The sequence below is a fragment of the Castor canadensis genome, chromosome 4, assembly GCF_047511655.1.
Source record: "Castor canadensis chromosome 4, mCasCan1.hap1v2, whole genome shotgun sequence".
NCBI classification, from domain to species: Eukaryota; Metazoa; Chordata; class Mammalia; order Rodentia; family Castoridae; genus Castor; species Castor canadensis.
This window is the reverse complement of record NC_133389.1, coordinates 62,019,093-62,038,756: the sequence shown is the minus strand read 5'-3', so window position 1 is coordinate 62,038,756 and position 19,664 is coordinate 62,019,093. Positions and strand designations below refer to the sequence as shown.

General features: G+C 40.9%; 1 protein-coding gene across 13 annotated transcripts in view; it reads right to left on the bottom strand.

Moving 5' to 3' along the window:
• Positions 1-19,664, bottom strand: part of Ptprm (protein tyrosine phosphatase receptor type M) — a 747,535-nt gene that overhangs the window by 126,212 nt on the left and 601,659 nt on the right. For all 13 annotated transcript variants that reach the window (XM_074070314.1, XM_074070316.1, XM_074070315.1 and 10 more), the window contains one exon: positions 2,684-2,771. In XM_074070314.1, the coding sequence (XP_073926415.1) occupies positions 2,684-2,771 (88 nt within the window). The remainder of the gene's footprint in view (positions 1-2,683; positions 2,772-19,664) is intronic.

Sequence of the window (19,664 nt, the reverse complement as noted above, 5' to 3'; positions counted from 1 at the left end):
CTAAGAGCTAAACTAAGCCAGTGTGACCAAATCATCCTACCACACACAGGCTGCAGCTATACAAGCTGTTCCTGATCAGAGCCCTGCCTCTACATCTTAACTGCACAGCCCTTTTATTTACCATCCTTTTCTTTTTCTTTTTTCTGAGACAGAGTCCAGTTATGTAGCTGAATCTGGACTCAAAGTCAAGATCTTCCTCCCTCAGTCTTTAGAGTACAGAAATTATAAGCATGTACCACAGGGCCTGCTCCTTTTACCTTAATTAGGCTTCAACTGCCTCACCTGTAAAACAGTCACGATGCCTGCAAAGTGCTTAGAATGGTTTCTAGCATAAATAGGTGCTCAGTAAATACCAGCTTTTACAGGTTGAGTATCCCTTATCCAAAAAAGTGAAACCCACAAGGGTTTAGGTTTTGGTATTTTTAGACTTTTGAACATTACATATATGTAATGGGTGGATACCTTGGGGATGGGACCCCAAGTCTAGAGACAAAATCCATTATGTTGTTTTCACATCCACCTTGTGTGCATAGCCTGAAGGTAATTTTGTACAATTTTAAAAAATAACTTTGTATATTAAACAAAGTTTCATAATGTACTCTTCCATCTGTGGCATCTGTCCCTACTCAGAAAAGTCTCAGATTTTGGAGCATAGCACATTTCAGATTTTTTGGTTGGGGATGCTCAACCTCTATTATTTTTTCATTAATAATTTAAAAGAGTTTCTCAAGGATCTACCAAGTGCAAGTATTAAACTATACATAAGGAAGAAATGGGATCAAAGTTGTACTGGACAGAGGCCAATTGTATTTCTCAGTATACTTAAAGTGGCATCACTTGATATGGCCTTCTGTGTGCTCATCGTGAGTCCCAGATGGGTGACATTATGGTGACTGCAGGACAAGGACTCATCAAAGTCTGCCTCTACTGGCATAAGAAGTGAATACCCCACTGTATCTCTGTGACTCCCCTCAGGGTTTAGTGTGGCGATGGAGGGACTCCTGGGAAGGAGCCAGTCAGCCACTACCAGTGCAAGGTTTCATGGGCTTCCAGAGAACATGAAGGGCCTGGGAAGGATCTGTATGGGCTAAGAAGAAACGTCTTTCTTCTCTGAGCCTTAACAACACTGTATGCGCTGCTGTCATCACACTGGATCACAGCTACAGAGATCTGTTCTGAGTGTGGTCTGCTCTGTCCTGGGGGCAGGGACAATATATCATTTCAACGACCTATGTATTGCCACTGTTCAATACTGAGAAAGTGTCCCCCAAGTGCTAGCTAAATTCACCAAGGGGCAGTCAAAGCCTAGACCTCATGGCAGCATTTCCTGTCTACAGAGGATTGTGACACACCATGAAGCCTAAGTAACTAGTCATGCTTGGAAACAGACCAGCAAAACACACAAAGCCAGCACTTGTACCCTGCGAAGTCGGTAGTTACTTTACTGGTGGCCAAAGGGAAACCAAGCCATGCTCAGTTGGGAGATTTCATATTCCATCTAAGCCTTACCCTCTTTTCTTTGCATAAAACACATTGAGAATCTGCACTGACTGATATGGTAACCATTAGTCTCATGTACCATTTAAATTCAAAATCATAAAAATGAAATAAAAGCCCAAATCCACTATTTGGTGGCAACAGTCACCAAAGTCAATGACTTTCTGGGGCTTGAATGGATAGAAGCTTTTCAGCAGTCACAGACATTTGGGAGTACATCACTGCTGTAGAGACTGCACTGTCAAACCAAGAAATACTAACTTGGCCAAACAGAATTTCAATGTACTTTCACGATCAATAAAGCTAATACATTGTTCTCCTGGAATATCTAAACCTTCCAAGTTTGTTCTACATAGTAAGACATGATAAGCGAGATGTTTGTTCTCTAGGTCTAGCTGAACATTGCTGTTGTTTACTCTCCATACCTTTATAAATACTCTGAATTCTGTTAGGTTCTAACAGTGCAGTACCTTGAAGTGGTCATGTATGATTTCGAGCAGTTTAATGCTGGGGATGGATGGCTTGAGCCCTGGGAGAAGGAGGCCCATCAATCACCATGAGTCTCTGCATCGTTACAGAACATTAATGAGCTTGGGCTCGATTTAAAACCCATCTGCAGCATTATGGATTGGTAACATTCAGCTTCACCGGCACTGGGAATTTCTGAGATATAATCCCTCGCTCTTTTGCTAATGAGTATTGTGATATGGGGAATATCATTTAACTTGAGTTTCATTTTCCTGCCCTTAAAATGGGGCTATTACTGACCTACCTAACCCAGTGTCCAGAGGATTAATGAGTTAATGTGTGCAGAGAACTCTGAGCTCCTTGCACGATAGCACATGTGTGCTGTTATTTCTATTCATTCTCAGACAGCAGCTGGGAAACATTAGGACCAGGATGTTTACACCTTCTGAAATGCATTTTCCTTCTCAGCATTTTAACATTACTTATGTTCCCCCAAAATTTAAATCTAAAAGTAAAACTGGGCCCAGAGTGAAAGTGCATTGATGTAGTGGGGGTATTCAGGTAATTTTTCCTTCCCTTAGTATGAGCATAGCACCAGCTCTTGCAGGACCAAGGCAGTAATCACAATGTAAATTCTCACCATATGAGCCTGGTGGTCAATCTTATCAGCTGTGGAGAGAAAGTTACATAACAGCACAATTATGTTGCCAACACTTACATGCAATGATATTCCCGTATCTGTTCTTCATTCTGTTCTCATCTTTCTTAGCAGAATCCCATGGTGCAGACTGCCCTTCAAAGAAGCTCTGGAAGAAAGAGGATGTGACAGTATGCATTACAATTTGGTGCAGTGAACAGAGGGATCTTAATCAAGGAGAGGGCCTTAAAAATATGAAGCCATGGTCAAGCAAGAAAGAATGTCCACGAGGATGAGATAAGGGATTATGAAGATATTTTATAATGAAATACTACATTTAATTTATGTTAAGCTTTATCTTCCTTTAGATAGTATCATATAAACACGGGTGAAGGTTGAAGAATGAATCTGTAATTTATTGCTACAAATCCACCAAAAATGGCCACAAGTTTCATGCCTATCCTACCTGAATATTTAATAAAGAAAAAAATGAACATTTTCTCAATTTATTAATTATATTACCCTTTTCAATATTCTTATAAGAGACATGAAGATATCTTTTCTCTCCCTGATCACTAACTGAAAAGAAGGTTATTTTTGGTTAAAACAGTCAAAGTAGGAAAGCTAAGACTTCATGACTTCAAGGCTAAAATTCTGTAATATACTCTGCCTGAGTTTTCTCTTCATTTCCAATGGAGCTTAGATGTCCATTTATTTAAGGATTTGGTGTTACTGTGCCCAGGATCTTTAATCTTCTTGTTATTAGATGTATTTTTCCTGTTCTAGTTATAATGAAAATGTCCTCTCTCACTGGACCAGGGAAAAAATAATCTGGGGCTTTCTTTCCACTTTAGTACCGGTGATATTTCCCCTTTGTATAGTCAACTAACTTACTATAAGGTGGTTATGGGGAGAAGAAAGGCAGCAAGAAAGACTTAATAAAACTGATTTCTTGTCTCATGTTCGTCTGTGCCATTAGGGTATGGGGTCCCTGAGAGCAGGGACTGCATGCTCATCTTCGTTTTTGCCTAGAGCTAAGGCCTATAGTATGAATTCAATAATTAGTTCAATAACTAATGAGGGAAGGGCTGTGTTGTTTGGTTACCATAAGTTTTGGCTTTGATGTCAAAATAAAGCTTTATTCTACAGCTTAAGTGTGTGAGGGATTCTAAGTCTTGAAAAACCTGCCTGTATTAAGTCTATTTTCTACTATGGTAATAAAATACCAGAGGCAGGCTATTTTTAATAAAGACCTTTATTTAGTTTACAGTTCTGTAGGCTGAAAGTCCAAATGGCCTTATTTGTTTAGCCTCTAGTGAGGGCCTACTTGTGGATGGTGTCAAGGGGCAAACACTTGTGAAGGGGAGAATTCTTATTGTCACACAGGAAGCCTCAGAGGCTGGGGTTCCATAATCCCTTCAAAGGACACACTCTCAGCTGACCTAAGAACTTCTTGTGAGAAGTTCCCCACATCTCAAAAGTTCCACTTCTCAATATGGTCAATATCAAGCTTTCAACACATGAAACCTAGGTGATAGCCATATCCAAAACCATAGCATCATCTGTCCACAGTTTGAAGATTTTATTGTAATAGGATTTGTGAAATCCACACTTAACATGACCTGCTGGGTACTGGTACTACTAATGTCATATACTATCTAATCTCAGGCCACAGAACATCAAGAAAAGACACCACTTTATGAGAGAGAGAAAATATAACAACACAAACGTAAGAACTCAGTTTAAATTGCCCATCTTAATTTAAGGTCTCTAGGTTGTGATCATGACTGATATCTTATTATCATAATATTTTTACACTATATTTATCATTATGAAAAAACCTGGGGAGCCAGGTGCCTGTGGCTCAAGCCTATAATCTTATGTACTCAAGAGGTAGAGGTAAGGAGGATCGCAATTTGAAGCCAGCTCAGACAAATAGTTTGCAAGATCCTATCTTAAAAAAGCCCATCACAAAAATAGACTGGTGGAGGGGGCTCAAGGTATAGGCCTTGAGCTCAAACCCCAGTACTGCTCCCCCCACTCCCAATAAAACCAAACAAACAAATAATATGCATTGCTAGCTGAGGGTAAAATAACATAGGATGGCTGGAAGCATGGCTTTAGTAGTAGAGCACCTGGCTAGCAAGCACAAAGCCCTAAGTTGAAACCCTAGGACTGAAAAAAAAAAATACTGTAGGATGCAGGACACAAATTAAAACATCTTGGGTTATTAATAAAAAAAGCAAATAAAAATATATGAAGTAAATGTCACTAGTTAAGAATAAGACCATTATATAATCAGGGATTATAAACATGTAACAAGTTACAAAACTTTCATTTCTATTCTGTTTATAATACGCATTTAAAAATAGCTTTAGGGATTTTAAAGTCAGATACTCATGTTCTGAATAGTGTCTTTGTTAGTCTATGAATGACAATTATTTTACAGTTGAGTAATTACTATTATTTGACTTTCAACAATTTGAATTTGTCATGATTTAATTACCAATTTCACTTTCTCCTGCCTTTTCCACCCATCTAAAAAGTTCTCAGATCTTTTTCTGTAGGAAGATGGAAGAAGATAACTGACTTTGAGGGAGACACTGAAATCTTCCAGTAAAACCACGGTCTAACTCATGGGGAAGATACTCCTGTATCACCCAAGGCAGAGTCGCACCTGAGCCCCACGAAGCCCATCCCACTCCTGTCAAGCAGAGGCTCTCCGGTAGTCTGGCACTCGCATGGCTCCTGTGCTTAATATGTGTGGTACTCAAAGCACTTCTGAGAGCCCTTTCACTTAAAAGCAGTTATTCTCATTTCATTGTTTTCATTTAATCAATGCCCAGGAAACAGATACAAATCAACAGATGGGGAAATACCAGATCTCATCCATTTGAGACCTACAGTTTCCAGAATGTTTTCCAAAGGATGGGGCCAAAGTGTTGGCCACCGCTGAGCTCTTCCTATGGTGGGCATCAACAAATGTCTGCAGATGAACGATTCCACTGTTTCAACTTATGCTCACTGGGGTAGAGGCAGGCACAGAGAGGTGACCACCCTGCTCTATAGCTGAGGGACATGGGATGGAGACAGATCTCAATGTGTTTTAACTCTTAATTCACTGCTCTAACAATGACTTTGAAGGGGAAGACAGTAGCAAGTCTATTTAAATACACATGGACAACAATTGCTTTTTATACTTAGATCACTACCTTGTCTATAAAGGAAGGTTTACAATAAGAGAATATAAAAGAAAACTGGTCTGTTGATATTTTAATGAAATACTTTGTTATCTCATAGGATATGTGCTCACTGCAGGGAAGCAATGGCAGATCTTGCCATGAGTTATACAACTTCCTTGCAAGGAATTATGTGAATCACTAGAAATAGCAAAAATATATTTTTTAAAAAACAAAAAAGGGGTGCTCTGAGAAAAAAGATCAGCTGACTATTGCCTCCACAGATAAACGCCACCATTTCCTGACTCCCTAGGAATATGGTCTCAAAAGTATTGCTTCCAATTACATAGGCAATCTCCCCATGAATCCATCTGCATCAGTAAGACCATGTGTTCTTATTCTTGGCTTGGAAAACAAGTAACATACCTAAGGGGACCAGAGAGAGGAACCAAGGGCTTTATGGATTGCCTATGGTGGCTTTTTTTAAACTTTTGTTATGAAGATTTAAAAATTCTTTTCTAAGACAGACCTAGTTTTAAATGTTACAGATTTTTGTTAGATTTTCAAAATATCTGAGAAAATATTTACTTTTAGACTTTAAACTCCCTCTTACTCCTAAAGTAGGACAGAAGTAAAGTGTTTAAGTTTCCAGTTATAAAATTATACAGCTCCAGACCTGCTCAGAGAAGCCATGATGTGATACGGGGTCCTTCACACTGTGAGCACCAGGCTGCTTTTCTCTATCAGGAATTCTCCTAGCAAGAATAGCAATATGGACAAGAACACAGGTCAGCAGTAGAATACTGCTTCACATCTGGTCTGCAGCTGGCCTGGCACAGACATGTGACCTCAGATGTAACAGACATTTCACTCTTTCTTCCTTTGATATCAACCCACTGTCAGTCCACTTCCTTCTTTTGTTTTTGTACACCATGAAATAAACATTCACTAATAAACCCACCAACTGGTGAAATACAATGCAGAAAATCAAGAACCTGGGGTTGGCTATAAATTTTGCTACTCAGTAAATCTGTTATACCCCTTTTCATATACTTTTTGACATTTAAACATTTTTTTTCAGACAGGGTCTCATTATGTAGCCCAGGTTGGCCTGGAACTCACTATGTAGTGCAGGTTGACTTTGAACTCTTGATGTACCTGCCTTAGTCTCCTGAGTGTTATAGTTACAGATGTGTGCCACCATGACCAGCTCTTTTAATAAATTAAGCAAAGTCAGAGCCCACTTTATAAGATTCTTCTCCTATGCATTTTTTTTGGGCAAAAACAAAAGTTTATTCAACTATCTTTTTATCTTACAAAAGTCCCCAGTACAACAATAACATGATAATTTAAGAAACAGGCCAAAAGTAATACACTTTCCTTTAAAATTACACAAATTAAATGAATGCTTTGATTAGAATTCTACTTTGAATCAATATTCCTGGGAAGAAAGTAATCATCATATAGTCTGTCTAGACAGGAATGGTTCATCATATCTAGACAGGAATGGTTCTTATCAATGTTGCTGAAATTAGAGCCAACCAGGTTTTGAATCCTTCTAGTACCAAGACGGAAAGAGCTCTGTTACTCAAAAGAAGCAGTGTTGTCTTTACATATGCCAACAATTGGCTTCTGGTGGTTTAGGGGAAACTTATCTGCTCCTTAAATTTCTCTACTATGTTCAAGTTTAAGTACAGCCTCTGATTCCTCTCTATCACTCACTGATCACTTTGGTTGGTCAAATTCAACCAAAGCTCAGGTGATTTTGGGGGAAAAGCCCAATGAGGGAGAGCAGAAGTGATGATTGAGAGAAGCATGAGGAAGATCAATATTTGGCAACTATGGACTTTCCATCCCAGGAGCAGTGACTCAAGGATGAGTCTGGGAATCAGGTGATGATGGCCCATCCTCCCACCAGCACACCTTTTATGGGAGGAATTTAGAACACGATACGCACATTTAGGCAGTATTTAGTGCTTAGGGCAGGTTTTTAATATGCAGGTACAATTTAATGCACCAACTATAGTTTTTTTATTATGAAAAAACACTTTGTGTATTTGGGGGATTTAAGTTAATGGTCTCACTGAGCCTTCTGTTAGAATTTTCATAAATATACTTATGCTTTTATTCTACTTAAAATGTAACTAAAGTGTTTTCTCTGACTACCTTATCCCATATATAAAGAGAAAAGTCTGCAAACCTGGGAACCACTCTGAAAGCGTAATAAGTCTCCAAAACAATAAAAATGAAATCGGGCAAGCTCCAGTGAATACCAATGACTTCTCTACTTTAAGATGCCGCACTCTCCATAGCCACAGAGCAGAAGGAAATTGAACATCCTGCACACTGTCATTTTTTTCTGAATAGAAAACATGTTTTTGTGATTCAATAACCTCCTCCCCCACCTCTCATCCACCATCATTTTTCTCAGGATATAATTATACATCTCAGTTGCCCACCTCAAGAGAATGTTACTCCAAATGATATAGTCTGTTAAAAATGCCACAGCTCCCAGATATTACAAAAGGAGGAAAAAAAATCCTATTCAATAGAAAGGCTGCTAGAAAGAAAGGGATGCAGGTCAAGGCTGTGTGTAATGTACAGTATATTTTCAGGCAGTGCAGGGTCAAGTGTTTCAGAAGCTTCTGAAATTGAATTTTTCCTCCCTTTCTCTTATGAATAAAATTGTGCACGTAAAATGACTAAAATCATCACCTTGAAAGAAGGAAGATGAACTCACTGGGGCATGCAGAGTCTCTGAACTTTCTTTGTTTTCTGCCCATAGTTCTCTTCTGGTTCTTCCAAGTATTGCATTTTATTAGGTCCATATAAACACTTTATTGCTATAGCACTGAAGCAACTGAAGGCACCTAACTCTGCCTGATGGGTCACACAATGCACTGGTGGGAGAGGACCCCGAATTTCAGGTCTAAGTGGCCTCAGTGTCTGGCCTCTGTGATCTTTTAATGTCCTGGATAAAAGTAGTCAAAGGGAGCTGCTACACTGCAAGGCAAAAGAGATAGGAACTGGGTGAATACAAGAATCTCACACTAGATCTGTGTCATTCCTAAACCAGCTGAAATCCTGTTTCTTTTCAAGAAACTGCTAATCTCTCAGCCCTTCAGATGATCTCTTTTATGGCAACTTGAACAAATTTAGAATTTTTCTATTTTGCCAGTTCAGAACGGTGATGATCTAGGTCATACTTCTCCTATAACTGCCTTCCTTTTCCTAACATTTCTTTCTCTTCTGACCATGATAGCAGGTTAGCAGCCTAAAACAAAGCTAAGTTTACGATGTTCTAGTCCCTAGAAATAGCCCCCTCATGTTTGTCTGAGGTTCAGAACATGCTTCTAATTTTGCTAAAAATTGCTCTGAGTGATTTTATAAGTGACTTTACACAGCAAAGTCATATACTTTTCTTTTGATTAACATGTACTTATGGGGGTTCTGAGGCTCTATATGAGGAGCATTTATTTTCAGTGCTGGGGATGGGACTCAAGGTTTACATATGCTATAGGAGCACTCCACCCTGAGCTAAGCAGTCTGGCCTTGAGGAGCAGTTTTAATATTGCTGCACAGATCAGGAAATTTAGTATCAAAGGCATTCAGTGGCTCCCCAGACATCACACAGCTGGTAAGCAAAGAAGCTGGGCTCTCAGTAATAAGTCAGTGCTCCTACCACTTGGCCACAAAGCTGGCTTAGAATTTACGGCTTTGTGCCTGCTTTATTGTTCTGTGCACATAAAATTCTGAAGCCACATAGGTTGTGAGTTACATGCTACCAAGCATTTCTGGTTACCACACTTTTAGGGAATGATACAGTTCAGTGACACAGCCCAGGCACCATCTGCACAACGACTCTCTGGGGGGTGTGGGAGCATAGACACAAGGAGCAACCCTCGATCTCTTTACATTTGACCAATTTTAACCCCTCTACCCTCTCCCCACCTTTAGATCCTTGCAGTGGTCACCTCCTGGTAATGTGACATATTACTTATTGGTATGGAAGCAGAAAACATTTGAGAAGAAAAACCTCTTTAAGTGAGTGATGGAGGAAAAGGTGGAAAGGTGGTAAAAGTGTGAACAGTAGAGCAGCCATGGCTGTTGGAGATCCCATGGATAGAGCCAAACTCCCATGGGATTATAGAGACTGTTGTACTCTGTGCCCACTTTACAATGGGAATGGCTTCTACACAACAGGGTGGCCTACAGCACAGCATGACTGATTGGGGACATTCAACACTTCTTCGGCCTGCATTTCTCTTCCCTTTAGTCCCTATAAAACAGCTAAAAGACCCAGATTCTCAGCTGTGCTGAGGGTCCCCTGTTATCTGGCATTCCTCCTCAAGAATGCAGGCCTCTGGCTTCTTACATATGAGGAAATCCTCAGCTTAGAGTTTTGGGGGCTCCTGGCTCCTCAGGGCTTACCCATGAAGGAGATCTTCAAGGGCACATCATAAGGAAAATTTTTTATCAGTTTGAAGGTCAAGGCTACATCTATAGGTTCATTCTTCCTTGAGAGGGTGCCTAGGACTTATTATGGAATGAGGACAGGTATTGTAAAGGTCTGCACAACAAGGAATTTACAGCAGTGTTTACACTCATCATATAAAACTTGGCCAAAATTTATTTTTTCAAGTTAGGCTTGAGTTGGTCCTTGCCTGTCTCTTCATTATGGCATACATTAATGAGATCAATCAATCCTTCCAAGGTTCGGGAACTTGGTTCTGCCCCTCTTTGCATTCCCCAAGGTTATGTTACCCTGGTAACCCCTAGGCAGTCATGGCAATTGAATAGGGTGTCAAAACAGTGATGTCAGTGAATGACCTGCCAGGGGTACTAGAAGAAGGACTACTCTGCTTTAAAAGCAGGTAAAAGCATCTGGTCAATCACTTGTAATTTATCTAAGCCTTTCTAGGTTGAAGAAAGGCTTCAAGATTGCCTTCCATACTGGAGAGAGAGGAACCATTTTCACTTTCCCTGTGATGCAGATATTGCCATAGTTTGGGACATTAGTGCTGGTTGGAGCTTAATTTCCTCCATTTCTGCATGTGACGTGAAATAGTGATGTTTCACTGAGCATGCAGTAGAGGCATCCAGATCTTCAGAGAGGAACAAGAGTATCCCCTTAGGAACAGGGACCCGAAAACAGCTAGAGAGCAAATAGGTGTTTCTACAGAAAATCCAGTTATTCCTGTCCTTTTGAGAGCAGCCAGAAAGGTTGAGTCTGTACTTATCTCTTGTTGCACTACTGCAGATGCTTCCTAACTGGTTTCTTCAGTTTGTACACTTGTACCTGAGTGAGCTCCTTAAAACGCAGCAAAACACCTGTCACTCACCTATTTGAAAATCTAGTGATTTTCTCTACTGACTATATAGCCAGCAGAAGGACCATGAGACTAAACCTGTGAGACACATTGGGCATATGCTCAGTGCCTAACCAAGGTGGTAATGATGCTTCTGGTTCTAATAGTAGAATTCCTGACTGATGACAGGATGGTCTCCCTGACAATCTTTTCTAGTTTTTCCCTCCAATGGCTCAATATTTTTCCTTCACTGATTCTGTACTGCAGTTAAAAGCAAGGTAGGTTTTGTTTTTGTTTTGTTGCTAGGGATTGAACCCCAGGCCTTTTCCATGTTCAGCACGTGCTGTACTATTAAGCTACACCACTAGGAGCTGGAGTAGTGTTTTATTCTTGCTGCTCTTTTGAAATAAAGTAAAATAAAGTAAAACAAGCAAACATCCTCCTCTCATGGTACTGCTGGTAGAGCTGTGACTTTAAAAAAGTCCTCACCTGAGAAATCAGAGCACATAAGTGCCATGAAATGTGATTGAAAAGCTAAGGACAATTTTTTAGAGATGACAGGCTTGGATATGAGTAAGTATAGCAGAAAAAGAGAATTTTAATATGCTATGTGTGACTCTCTTTTTGACATGTATTAATTTATAAAATCTCTCAACATAATTCCCAGGCTCTTCCTGTAATACCCACGCCACGTGATTAAAGACTAAAATTTACAGTGGAGAATTATTTTCAAAAATTAGAAAACAGGGCTAGAAATATCTTTTCAAAGAGTTTAGTGAAAAATAATTGCCTTTTGATTTATTGTCAGGAAGTCCAATGTCTACTCTTGTTTATTTGTTTGTTTATTTTGTAGTGCTGGGGAATCAAACCTAGGCCATTGGAACTGACAGGCAATGCTTGACCACTGAACTATACAATCCAATGTCTATACTTAAAACCAAATGTTTTTATTGAAAATGTCAACGAGTATTATTTTTGCAGTCAAAGAGGCTCTTCTTCCCTGACTGGATTTTAGCTAAATGTCCTTCCTATTAAAAACTGTGCCTACCATCACTTCAGTTTCCTCTGGTGAGGAAAGCATTGGCTTGAGCCACAGTCTGTGGGTATGAGGAAGAGATTCTAAAAAATTCAAAACCCTCAGCCTATAGCAGGGACAGGGCAGAATCCTGGCATGGTGGATGTTCCAACAAGCTGGATCATCCATCCTTACAGGGGTAGGTGTGGCCTGTTCCTTGAACCCTGGAGGAACCATCTGCTCAAAACAGATGTATCACCTTATTGTAGGCCTTGGATGCAGTGCCTCAGTCATCTGAATATGCTCTCTGGAAATGAAACTCACATTAACACACTTTGGGGTTGGGAGGTACAGGTAGCTCAAAATGAATCCCTAAAGGCTGTAATAATGACAGTTGGGAGGGAAGACTACAATTCACTACGTCTGTCCAAATTTTTATCAATGTCACCATTTCCCTTGCCCCCTATTGAGGCAGGATAGCTAAATGAGGAAACAAGAAAATTATATTACTTTTAATAAACATTAAAAGGGCCAGACTCAACACTGGAATGAGGAAGTAAAAACTGAAAAGACAGAGCAGCTAGCCTCCTCCCACCTCCTTTTTGATGCTAAATTAGGGAGGACAAGAAGGGGCTATCTGCATCTGCCTTCTCCTTAGAGATGGTTAGTAAGTTGCAAGGCTGCTTGGAAGGGTAGAGAGGGGAAAATGAAAGGCATGCCTGGCAAAGGGAAGTGCTAAAACTCACCTGTTTTTCCTGTGTTTTGTGTAGGTCTAGATCATATTTCCATGTTTTAGCACCCACCTTAGACACCCTGATCCACTATCTAATGATTAGGGATTGCTAGACAACACAACCATCTTATTCCTCCAACTCAGAAAATGTATGATTGATCAAGTAGGTTAGGTAGTTAGCTAAAATTAGTACAGCCAGGACAAAAGGGTCCCTGGAAAACTCCATGATGATCTCCTTGTGATCTTAAAGAGTAGAAAAAAGGAAAAGTAGGAAGGACCAGAATGAGGACACTAACAGGACTAGTAGGAATTTCAAACCCCTTACAGCAGGAAGGCAGAGAGGGTGAAGGGAGATAATGAGTGCAACAGTGAAACAAAAAAAAAAACTGGATTTGAGAAATGTCAAGTAGATAGAGACTAGAGAAGGGTTACCTCACTCCACAGGTTAATGAGGCCAGTGAAATAGTATGTGACCATGTGTGGGACAAGCTGTACCCCCCACTTCTGTAACTGCTCTAAATGGCATATAAGGAAAGCCCCCTTTGTTCTTGGGGCTCAGCCTTTGGATGCGAATCTGCTGAGTTGCTGCCAGCCTGCTTAATAAACTTGCTTCCTGAAAGCATTGGTGTCCCATCTCTGTCTGAGCTGTTCTACAACACCCTATGGTTTAAAAAGCACTATCAATCAGAACATTACAGACACAGCCAATAAAAATGCTGCTTTTTGCACACCTAATTATCATAGAGGTTGAGCATCACTTTGGAGTAGATGGATTAAAAAACCCTAGACTACATCACTTCAATAGCAACCCATTCGGCACTCCTCCCTGTTTCACTGGGAGCTTTGTCCTTTCTTTTATTAAACTTCTTGCCTATACACTTGTAAGAAAAATGAACTTTTTTATCAAAGTGTATGTAACCCTCTTAGATTACTTAAAATTCCTCAGGTCGCCATCTTAGGTGACTTGTGATATTTGAAGGGTTCCTGTTTCCTCTTCTGGATTCTTGTACAGCTCCATTGTCTGTGAAAACTGCCCACCAATCTGTGCCCTAACCCATCCCCCAAGACTTTTAGCTAATTGAGGAAGACTGTGAATCTCTGACCTGGACAAATCCCAGGTGAGGGGCAGGTACAACTGTGTCAGGGAATAAGGAGAAGCCACTGTCAGCCATTTTGTGCACGAGTGTCTGCTCAGCTGGAGTGAGTACATGCTTGTACCCTTTTGATCAAAAGAAATTGCCTTGTCTAGATTTTTTCTGTCTCTTGTGTGTCTGTATTTGGCACCAACAATTTGGGGGATCATCCGGGATTTTACATTCTGTTCAGGAAGGGGAGCCCTGGTTGTGGCGGCCAGAGGTTTGGCTGAGGGTGACAATTTTCTGGATCTGCAAATGAACTTGGACTCCAGAATTTCTTGACAACATGTGTAAAAGAGTTCTGAAGACAGGGACCACGAAGATCATGTAAGTTTTGTGCACAGACCAAGACAAGAACGTCATGAGGGTTACCAAGTAACGTCTTGGTGGTCGGGACATTGGAGGCTGTGTGATGCGTGAATGAGACATGTTGGTGATATGAAGGGAAGTGGAGTCCTGATCTGTAGTTCCAAGGCGACCTCATACTGTTCAAAATGGAACTAGGTTCTTGAATCTAATCCAGGGCAGGAATTTACTGACTCACCAGCTACCAAGAGGTGCCTCAAGCTCCAAGAAGGGATGCAGCCAGAGATGGACAAAGTGAAAGAGAAGGACAAAGTGAAAGAGCATCAGAGTGCAAGAAACCTCCAAGGCAAAAGGGGAGTTGAGCTCCTGATAGACAGAGCACAGTCAACCAGAAGAGGGAAATAAAGGCAGCAAAGAGGGAGGCCAACAAACAAAGATTCAGGATAAAATACCCTCTGAGAGCACCCCAGGAAAGATGTTAAGATATTGGGATGATAGTTATCGTACTAATGGGAAAAAGAAACAAAGAATGGTCAAATACTGTTTTTATCTGGACCCAAGAGCCAATCTTAAAGCCTTTGGTTTTATGACTGAAATTTGTGTCTGATGAGGACTGGGTTTGCCAAACTATTAATTCAACATGTAAACGACAAGAGCTCAGTCACCAAGAGGAGACGGAATATGCCCTCTGTCAGAGACAGAGTCCCATAGTCCTGTTTCCACTTGAAGAAAAGAAAAGAAAAAAAACCCAAAAAACTCCTTCGAACTGGGACTTACTCTCCTCCCTTACTACCCTTATTATCCCACTGCTCCTCTGGCTAAGGCACCAGAGCCGGCTCCCACTTCCCCACCTTCCCCTTCCAGTCCTTCCACATCTGCCTCCCATCAACTTCCTGCCCCTTCCCTCCCTACCAGGAACCCCTCCCCACTGCAACTTCAAAGGGAGTTAGAACAATGTCATTGAGACCTTGAGATCTACCTTTTCCTCAGTCTAAAGAAGAAAAACCCCACTCCCTCTTTCCTCTCAAGGAGGTTCCCTTTGGAGGAGGTGAAATTACCATCTTTGAGGTCTGAAATTTTAAAAAGGAGTTGTGACCCCTTCTCGAGGATCCCTTCAGGGTCTCAGAAAAGGTTGATCAATTTCTGGGACCACAGATAAATACTTGGGCTGCGTTAATATCTCTTTTGGGAATTCTCTTTTCAGGGGAGGAAAGAGCCCCAATCCGTAGAGTGGCATGGCTCTCTGCTGGGAGCATGAACATCCCCTGGGACAAAATGTCCTGGTGGCTGATGTTAAGTCTCCTAATCAAGATTCCTGATGGGATAACAACACCCCAGGGCACTGAGAAAATATAAGAGACTTGAGAGACTTAATAATAAGGGGATAAACAGAGGGAGGTGATTAACACAACCATTAGCTCTATAAATTTTTGGGAAACCAGGGACTTCGTATTTCAAAGAATAAGTTACAATCTGCTGAGCCTGAAGTAAAATACCTGGGACATTTGATCAGTAAGGGCCAACGAAGGATTGGTTCAGAAAGAATAGAAGGAATCACTGGTCTCCCACTCTCAGGAAAAAAACAAGAATTAAGAAAGTTCCTTGGTTTAGTGGGATACTGCCAGTTGTGGATAGACTCATATGTCCTTAAAACTAAATCTTTATATCTGAAATTGATCAAAGAGGAACTGGATCCCTGAGGAAATAAAACAAGTAGATGAGCTAAAACAAGCCCTTACCACAGCCTTGGTCTCTCTTGAACAGCCTTTTCACCTCTTTGTAAATGTAAATAAGGGAGTTGCTCTTAAGGTACTAACCCCAAAACATGGGTGTCAACATCAACCTGTGGCCTTCTTATCTAAGTTCCTGGATTCCTGTCACCCTGGATTCCCGTCACCTGAGTTGGCCTGAGTGTATTCAGGCAATAGCGGCTACAGTCCTTCTAACTGAAGAAAGTAGAAAAATCACCTTTGGGGGAAGTCTAGTTATTAGCACTCCCCATCAAGTTAGAATGATCTTAAACCAGAAGGTGGGTAGATGGCTGACGGATTCTAGGATCCTCAAGTATGAAGTTATCTTGCTAGAAAAGGATGACCTGACTTTAATTACTGATAAGGCCCTAAATCCAACCACTTTCTTGGAAGGGGAAGTAGGAAGGAGTAGCTCCACACATAAATGTTTAAAGATTATTGAATACCAAACGAAAGTAAGGCCAGACCTTGGGGATACTCCTTTCCAGACCGGGCTCTATCCCTTTGTGGGTGGATCCTCTCAGGTAATTGAGGGAAAAAGACATAATGGGTAAGCCTTGACTATAATAGAATCAGGCCGACCCCCTAACAGACTTGTGAATTGTTTGCTCTAAATCACATTCTTAAAAGTCAGCTCACTAAATTAGTTTTAGAGACCAGATTACCTTGGATTAAATGCCCTCCCACAGCACTACTCAGAATTAGGACAGCCCCTCAGAAGGACACTGACCTCTCCCCTTACGAAATGCTTTACGGGCTTCCTCACCTTAGCTCTGTTACTGATGTGCCTACCTTTGAAACCAAAGACTATTTCCTCAAAAATTATATACTTTGATTGTCCTCTACCTTACTTTCTCTTAGGAAAAAGGGGTGTTAGCACAGGCTCCTCCACTTGACTTTCCTGTTCACCTGCACCAGCATGGCGATTATGTGCTGATCAAGACCTGGAAAGAAAATAAGCTTAAGCCAGCTTGGGACGGACCCTTCCTGGTCCTGCTGACCATGGAGACAGCCTCTGGAACCACATAGAGGGGGTAGACTCATCACACATGGGTACAAAAGGTATCCCTACCTGACCAGAAGGAACAATGGACCATGCTCTCACATCCAGGAGATACCAGAATAACCTTAAAAAGACTATAGCGAAATTATTCTTTCTCTTTCATCTGGGAAATGGTATGTTTATTATTAATGTAACTCAGAGTACTTTTCCCTTAACTGTTGAATTTGATGTATGCCAGGTCCTTCCTTGTGGAGACCTTATGTCCCAACTCCAGCTCCGAGGATACTCCTTTTATGTATCCCATCCAGAGACCCACAGGGAAGCTTGGTATCTATCCAGAGTGGACGGAAGTGGGGTGAAACACTGGGTATAAAGGATATACTTCTTCCTTTTATGACAATCCTAAGAGCTGTACCAGACCCCAAGGCACTGGCAAGACTCCAATTTCCACTATCCAGAACAATCAGTAGTCTTTTAACAGACTATAGTCAAAATTACAGCTGTTTCAGACACACCCCTCTCCTTCTTGCAGAGATAAACAGTGTGACCCACTTAGATTGGTCATAGAAAGCTCTTGGAGTATGACAAAAGAACCACCTATATTTTGTAAATATGAGTTGGGGGCAGATGTCTCAGAAACAGAACCTTTAGTTGCCTTTAAGTTCCATCTGGCTCCCAAAACCTCCTTGGTCATAGTGGAAGGAGTTTTAATTTTAGTAGGATGCTACATAATTCCTTGTGTCCAAGTACTAATACAGCAGTTAACTGAGAAAGCCCTCACCAAACAATTACCCCCGCCCTCCCCAAATAATTTGTTCCTTTTAGAAACACAGAAACATGAAAGCCAATACCTCCTAACTGAGTTTGAAGAAAAGAACTTAAATTAAAAGAGGGGGGAAATGGTAAGAAAAACAATCTTTTCTACCAAAGTATATGCCACTCTCTTAGATTACTTAACAGTCCTCAGGTCTCCATGTTACGTGACTTGTGTTGTTTAAAGGGTTCCTGTTTCTTCTTCTGGATTCTTGTACAGCCCCATGGTCTGTGAAAATTGCCTGCCAACTGTGTGCCTTAACTCATCCCCAAACCTTTTAGCCAATTGAGAAAGACTGTGAACCTCTGACCTGGGCAAATCCTAGGCAGGTACAACTGTGTCAGGGATATAAGGAGAAGCCACTGTCAGCCATTTTGTGCTCGAGTGTCTGCTCAGCTGGAGTGAGTACATGCTTGCACCCTTTTGATCAAAAGAAATTGCCTTGTCAAGATTTTCCCTGTCTTTCGTGTGTCTGTTTTCAGCTCTGGAGTGTCTTTAATTCCAACACACTCACCCTCTGTTGTTCATAGACTGCATTCTTTGTATCCATGAGACAACTAATTTGATTTGAATTGAAAACCCTCTGCCACTGAGCTAAAAAGAGCCAGTACAGCAGACCCCATTTCACATGAAGATTCTGGTTTCAAGACTACTGTTAGTAACCACTGTTTGAGTCTTTACTCCCATTTCCCGGATGGGGAGCAGGGACTGTTTTTCCTTTATTCCCATTTCTCTCTGCTTTTATCTTGTTATACTAAATTCCTTTCAAATAAACTTTGTTATATAATTTTCACGTCTTCCCTGAATTCTTCTTTCACTCGACACAAGGATGGAGGATAGTTGTGCCTACTTTCTGGTAATACTACCATAAGAGGTACTTAAATTGGTTTTGCTGAAAAGCATCAACTCCTTACTGGAGTCCACAAGTATCTAAAAGCAGGAGGAAAGTCTGGCATCTCTGCCTTCATTTTGTATCTGTCTTTGTTCTAAGCCACTCTCTGCAGTCATTTTGCAATCATCTTGGATTCCAGAAGGATGGAACTGATAGCATATTCAAGACTTGGGACAGAAACTACTAACAGTAGAATCTACTTAGGATGGACCACCTGCCAGGCAACAATAACTCTGGGTAACAACTTCTCCAGAACCCCTCTGCAAACAAGGACTGAGATAATGACCAACCAGACCACACCAGTGACTGGAACTGTTTAACTACATACCTCTCTCTCCCTGCTCCTAGTTCTTTGTCTATTTAAACCTATAGCTCATGTCTGTACCCTGAAGATGGCTGAAGATGGGCTGAGTGCTTACTTTGCCTCTTCCTATAGCCATGTAGTATGTCTCCTTTCTCTGCCCTTCACCATGTCTCTTTATTTGGCAAAAGGGCAAGTGGCCAGACCTGACATGAAGAAGTCCAGGAGTTTGGGCCTAGTTTCACTTCCACTTTCCTCTAAATTGTTTACTTATCTGAATTTAATGATTGTACGTGAAATATATTTACTTGAAATTTTACATCATTACAGTAAATGAAAAGCTAGTAACATTTACACTAGGCAAAGATTACAGAAAAAGTAGATATAGTAAAAACAAAACAACAGCATCAGTTGGCAATAATACCTGGCTATGTTCTAAACCAAGGCCTCTTCTTAGGATAAGAGATGGAAAAGATGATAAGCCTCAAACCAAGGTTCACTGAAGAACCCCAAAGGAATGACAGACAGTGAGAGGTACTTAAACTGCTTTTGCTGAAAAGCACTGACTCCTTACTTGGCCCCACAAATTAACTAAACACAGGAGATAAGCTTTGCATCTGTCT